General features: G+C 49.7%; 4 protein-coding genes across 4 annotated transcripts, besides 6 other annotated features; all 4 read left to right on the forward strand.

Moving 5' to 3' along the window:
• TraAM80_09680 (cytochrome c oxidase copper chaperone) lies at positions 1-309 on the forward strand (the record flags this gene model as incomplete). The annotated part of the gene is made up of 1 exon (XM_029386348.1): positions 1-309. A coding segment is annotated over one exon (309 nt), but the record flags the coding sequence as incomplete, so codon positions are not given.
• Positions 310-600: 291 nt separating this feature from the next.
• Positions 601-619: a microsatellite.
• A 150-nt stretch (positions 620-769) lies between these two features.
• Positions 770-797: a microsatellite.
• A 21-nt stretch (positions 798-818) lies between these two features.
• Positions 819-1,961, forward strand: TraAM80_09681 (uncharacterized protein; the record flags this gene model as incomplete). The annotated part of the gene is made up of 1 exon (XM_029386349.1): positions 819-1,961. The coding sequence occupies one exon, from the start codon at positions 819-821 to the stop codon at positions 1,959-1,961; it is 1,143 nt and encodes a 380-aa protein (XP_029233779.1).
• A 19-nt stretch (positions 1,962-1,980) lies between these two features.
• Positions 1,981-2,032: a microsatellite.
• Positions 2,033-2,413: 381 nt separating this feature from the next.
• Positions 2,414-2,441: a microsatellite.
• Positions 2,442-2,461: 20 nt separating this feature from the next.
• On the forward strand, positions 2,462-4,747 carry TraAM80_09682 (uncharacterized protein; the record flags this gene model as incomplete). The annotated part of the gene is made up of 1 exon (XM_029386350.1): positions 2,462-4,747. The coding sequence occupies one exon, from the start codon at positions 2,462-2,464 to the stop codon at positions 4,745-4,747; it is 2,286 nt and encodes a 761-aa protein (XP_029233780.1).
• A 190-nt stretch (positions 4,748-4,937) lies between these two features.
• Positions 4,938-4,969: a microsatellite.
• A 227-nt stretch (positions 4,970-5,196) lies between these two features.
• TraAM80_09683 (EbsC protein) lies at positions 5,197-5,730 on the forward strand (the record flags this gene model as incomplete). The annotated part of the gene is made up of 1 exon (XM_029386351.1): positions 5,197-5,730. One exon carries the CDS (start codon positions 5,197-5,199, stop codon positions 5,728-5,730), a length of 534 nt encoding a protein of 177 aa, XP_029233781.1.
• Positions 5,731-5,780: 50 nt separating this feature from the next.
• Positions 5,781-5,801: a microsatellite.
• Positions 5,802-5,857: the final 56 nt, after the last annotated feature.

The following is a 5,857-nucleotide window of genomic DNA, read 5'->3' on the forward strand; positions in this document are numbered from 1 at the left end:
CATCGCTTTCCCGACCGTTTAAGGACCAAACTAGCCCATCCCCCCCCCCATCCCCCCCACAATAACTGCCTTTTAAGCATAAGGATGGCGCTAAAGGAACAGAATGCGGCGGCGGGGTCGGCCAAGACTCCAAGTTGCAGGATATGCTGTGCGTGCCCCACAGAACGCAGAATACGTGACGAGTGCATCATTCTAAAAGGCACTGACGCCTGTAAGAGTGAAGTTGAGGCATTCTACACCTGCCTTTTGCGCGAAGGCTTCAGTGAAGCGGATGTGAAAGGCCTGCGGGAAACCGCGCGGAAAGTGTAGTAGAAGCGTAAAGGATTACAAGCAGGGGACAATTCTTTTCTTTAGTTCGCTGTTGTTGTTGTTTTTTATTATTATCTTTACACGTGTCGACGAAATTTAAAAGTCATGCTGTGGGGTCAAATGAAGCGAGGATGCGGACGAATTATAGGGGCATAAGAAAAGTAAATGGATCTCTGATTGTTGTTGTTTCTTTACTGGAATTGCTGTGCCATCTGTCTTTTGCATTTTTTTTTTGTTGTTGTTCTGTGGGTACTGTCGTACTCTTTATTTTTCCATGCCCCTTTTTAAAAATATTATTATTATTATTATTGCTTCTCTTTCTCGTCGGTGTGACATTATCTAAAAAGTAAACGGGGACTAGTCTCGGCGTTTGCTTCTGCCTCTACACCAGTGAGTTTGTGTACCGGCGTATTCCCTTAGCTCCAGACCTCCTACCTATATAGTTATCTATCCAGCACCGTAGATATATATATATATATATATATCTAGTACGAGTGAGAGGCAGAGGAATGGATGGACGAGCCTCCCCAGATGCCACTGCTTCTGCACAATTTGGCTGCACGAACAAGAGAGGTTTTTCACAGACGCTGTCTGGGGATGCCTCCAACATCTCGTCTCGTCACACGAAGAAGCGAAGTGAAGTGATATTGTTCCCATACTTTCGCAACCGTCTTGCATGCGATCCGCTGAATTTTTTTTGTGTTTACGCGAATCACGAGTACAAATGGAGCGACACTGCGGCAGAGGCGGAACGAAGCATCTTTGCACTTGTCGACTCGATGGTGGCTGCCGCCCGCAAGGCCTTTAATGAGTCCCTAAAACACTGGAGACAGATGCCGGACTTTGTGCGGCAGGCACATGCACTTTGCTTCGTTATGTCAGTTCCATCGGCACCCATGACGGGCACAACACTGCATGCGTACTTGAATAGGGATAGTTTTGCGCACCACCTAACGACGCGCAAAAGTGTGGTGTCTTTTTCTTCTGCGATTCCCCTTGTTGGTCCATGCAATGATGTGAATGCTGCTTTTGGCGGCAGTGTTGGACGAACTACACATTCAAAAGGGACATTGCCGCGTCTCGGTTCTCGTGACCGACCCGAGGACGAAGATGAGGCTGTCATGAAGAGTCTTTTGCAGCAGTGGGAACCACCTCAGAATGGTCCTAAGTGCCGTATTGTGCTGGACATTATTGCATCACGCAAAACCCTTGGTGATGATCTACCCAACAGCGAACCTTATCGATTGGGACAGAAAGTATTTGGTTTTGTCAAGAAAAGCTACCCACAAGAGGTTATGACTACCTTTGTGGGTATCAGCGACAGCAGCGTGACGCTCGTTGGCAGAGATATTATCTACCCTTTTCGTATTACTGGCAGTGCGGGGGCAAAGTCAAATACGACACCCATCGCTCTCGCAGGAATTCGAAACACGTTCACGGGTAGTCCTGCTCCAGTCTCCATGTTTACTTCTGCAGATGCGTTGGGAATGACAGCAGCTACTAACATGACGGCAACGGTTTCAGGAGTTGAGCAGGTGTTGGCAAACACTGTTCCCGCCCCAAGGATGGTGGCGGTACCGCCTGTGAACACGGACAAGGTGGACAACGTGAGGTTAGTCGTATGTTTCCCGCCTGGGGATGTCACAGCGTGACTTGATATTTTTGAGGTCAATATTATACATATATATATATCGTATATATATAATATATATAATATATATATTTATGTCTTACTAGCACACTGTGTTTATGTTATTCGTAACATTGTTGCTTGTATAGATATTGAAAGCAATGTACATGAACTCTTTCTTTTTTTTTTCAAAAGTTTTGCCTTTTCTATTTAATGTTATTGTTTTTGCTTATTGCGTGTCTATGTATGTGAGTTGTGAGTTTCGGTATTCAGCTTCAAATGGACAACAGTGAGGGAGAGTGGGAGGAGGGGAGACTCCTATTAAACTTAAGACAATGACGTCTTCTGGACGAAGCTTTGCCGCTGTGGCGTTGTGTCTGCGTATTTGATCTTTTCTACCTATGTGTTTGTGCGTGTTTCATCCTCCTCGTTCGTTTTTTTTTTTTGGTTCCTTTGCCGCGTAAAAAAAAGTGGGGGAGGGAGGAGGGCGGGAGGGGAGGGACAAAACGAGAACAGAGAAGTATGCGTGTCGGTGGTGGCGCACGAAACAATGGCCCCCTCTTGTTAAACGCCTCGGCTGTGCTGCGTGCCTCGATGCGCTGCCTGTCGCTTTCCGAGTTGGCTAAGGTTTTTGCAGAGATAAATGAACCGAGCACGGTACCAGTGCCAACCGGGGCACCCGCCTCTGCTGGCGGGGTGCAGCGGGAGCTGGCGGCCTGTACGCAAAGTGGCACGTTACCCGTCGGTGTACGTGAGTTGAACCGGTTGTTTGGAGCGAAAGGGTCGGGTCTAAAGAATACCCGTAGTGTTTTGGATAGTGGGGTCATCACATTTGCGCCGGCCTACAGCAAGAGTCTCAGTGGCATCTCTGCGTCACAGCTTGCCTTAGTGTTGGAAAAGGAGTGTAAACAGCAGCATCTTGGTCATATGATGCAGTGCCTTGCGGAAGTATGCCGTCGATTGCGTGAGGCGTCGTTGATGGGGGTTGTCATCACTGATAAAGAGGCTTGTGGTGAAGTGGGAGGTGACAGTTTGGCCGTTTATTTATTCCGCAGCGATGAGATTTTGGAGTCCGTGTTGCGTTTGCTGGCCAAGACGAATCTGGATGAGGTACAACAGAGCCACAGGCTGTTCTGGGAGTTGCGTGATGAAGGCGTCAGTGCGGACTGGGTGACGGAGCTTGGATGCTTGCTCATACAGTGGCTCACTGCTCGCGCTGCCTTGCTTAGCCCCGTTTGCAGTGCAACATTTTTGCATCTTATTGCGCAACAGAAGGTGTTTCATTCTGATGCTGTTTTGGAGACGTTGCGTGATAACATCGAGGTGCACTTTGCAAAGGGCGCCGTAACACACACGCAAAGTGCTTCTTCCGCCGTATTTTCGTCTCACCGTGTTTCTGCTGACAACGATGTTGAATTTGATGTGAGTGTCTTTGCCATGCTGTTGGACGCGATGGCTCGGTGGCAGCTCGGGCATGTGCGGTTTCTTGGGACCGACACGGCGGTGCTGCAGAACCGACTTCACGGGGGTAACAATGTGATGGCGACGATAACGCAGCTGCAACACCCCATACTCAGTTCAGATTTTTATAACGTGGTGGTAGGCAGACTTTTGCTGGGTGTGCGAGACGGCTCGTTGCACCTCACACGCCATAGATCTCCGTCAACCTTTTTTTTCTTAGCCTTGGCATTGGCAAAGATCCGTTGGTTCCGTCCGGACTGTGCCGAGGTGCTGCTGCCGCAGCTGCACGAAGCCTTGCGTGTGTTTCCCGGACAATATCTTGGGGTTGTATTGCTGCTTGGGCGGCGTGAAGTGAAGGTGTGCAGCGTCGCAACCACCGAGTTACTCTTGCAGACTGTACTCGACACGATGCAGAAGCGCGGGCAACGTTACATCCCGGCGGATGGGCGTAACCGCCACAGCCCCGATGGTGTTGCCCTTACCACATCCGTCGTCACCGCGCAAAGCACGGATGCCTCTTCGAGGATTTTGGCGTGTTGTGGCCACGAAGGGGATGCTTCCGTGGCAATGACCACTCTAGATATTAACGCCGACGAAGACGATTTGCAGCTTTTTTCTGCATCCTCATATGTGGATTCCGTATGCGACAAGGATATTATGAAGGTTCCTGAAGACGAGGCAGTTGCGTCTGCGGCTTCTTCCCAAGTCTCGTCTGCTGCGTTTACGACAAGTTTTATGGATCTTCGCTCCGTGCCGATATTTATTGAAAGCCTTAATCACATTTTGACGATCACGCTTGAACATTGCCGTGCGCAGGGGAAAGAGGCTGAGCTACATGCACTCAATGCAAAGGCGGAAACTCTTTACGAGGCACTGCTAAATGACACACACCGTGGAGTGAAGTCGCTTCACACGTTGCAGGAGAGTCCTGCTCTGTCAGAGAAGCTCCTCTCAGCCGTGCTGCGTACACCACGCAAGACGCATCACCCGCTTCTTATCGAACTTGCCTACGTCTTTACACGACACGTAGCTGCGCGACGTGCGGCATCAAAGAATGGCAGCAAAGGAACCGCTGTCGCCCCACATTGGCAGTGGCGCACACTAACTCTTGTTGACCTCCTGGTGCAACGCGGCGTTATCCTGCCAGAGACGTATTTCATGACGGACGAGGTTATTCAGTTGGCTCCTCGTGTACTTTCGGCGGTGGAGGCGGAGAAAGGGCGTCTGTTGGAGCGCCAGCGGCGACATGAAAAACAAGATGGATGGAAAAAGAAGAAAACCGTTCGAACCTCAGCAGTGTTTGTGAAGTTTTCGCGAACCGTAGCACAGATGAAGCAGCAAATGTAACTGTCAAAGAAGAGCGGAGGGGACGTGATGGATGCGTAACAACTTGAGTCTCCATGTCGTGGTGGTGTTTGTGGGTCGTGCTGCTGCTGCTGACGTGGAAGGCGGCGTCCCTAACAGGCAAGCATAAACAGGGAACACTGGGATTGAGCAACGTGAATAGCGAGGCCGGAGTGCATACGATACGGAGGTGTTGTTTTTCTTTTTTTTTACTTTATTTATTTTGCTGGTGGTCGCACATTCCACATTTGACATGTAATTACTCTTGTTGATTTTGAATGTTTCTTTCATTGCTTCTTTCTGGCTCTCGCTCTCCTATTAGTCTTTAGTGGTTTGCACTGTGCAGAGGTTTTGACTTTAGGTTACCCGGCCATCTTTGTGTTTATCTCCCTCTATTGTAGTACACCACCACCAAGAGTGCGAGGCGTCTACAAAGAGGTGGGATTGCAGCGATGGATAAGGTAAAGAGGTACCTCCTAAATTGTGGAGCAGATTACATCGTACCTCAAATATGCGAGTTTTCGGCAAGCTGTGCCACCTCCGAGCTTGCTGCCCAGCAGCTTTCCTGCATCCCCGCCATGATCGCCAAGAGTCTCAGTTTCACACTTGCGAAGAAGGAAGGACGCGATCCTATTCCCATCATCATACTCGCCTCGGGTGATACAAAGGTGAGCAACGACAAATATCGTTCCAAGTTTGGCTGTCGTCCCGTGATGATTAGGCGGGAGGATGTTGAGGACGTCGTTGGATTTGCCCCCGGTGGAGTCTGCCCGTTCGGTGTGAATGAAAATGTACGAGTATACTTGGACGTTTCGCTGCGCCGCTTTGAGACAGTGCACGTGGCAGCTGGCGCGGCGAACAGCACTGCCCCAATGAGCATCGGCGAGCTGGAGCGCTTCTCTGGTTTTGTTGAGTGGATTGACGTTTGCGACGGGTGGTCGGAACAGGAGGCAAGTGATGGTGCTGCGGCCCCGTCATCATCTTGATTTGGAGGGATAAAATAAGAACATGCATAAAACCGAGTCACTGCTCCAAGCACACACACACACACACACACGAAGCCGGGGACGTGTGTAGTTTATACATATGCACACATCTATGCATATATATATA

This window comes from Trypanosoma rangeli (genome assembly GCF_003719475.1).
Source record: "Trypanosoma rangeli strain AM80 chromosome Unknown Tra_15.4_contig_00649, whole genome shotgun sequence".
Lineage (NCBI taxonomy): Eukaryota > Euglenozoa > Kinetoplastea > Trypanosomatida > Trypanosomatidae > Trypanosoma > Trypanosoma rangeli.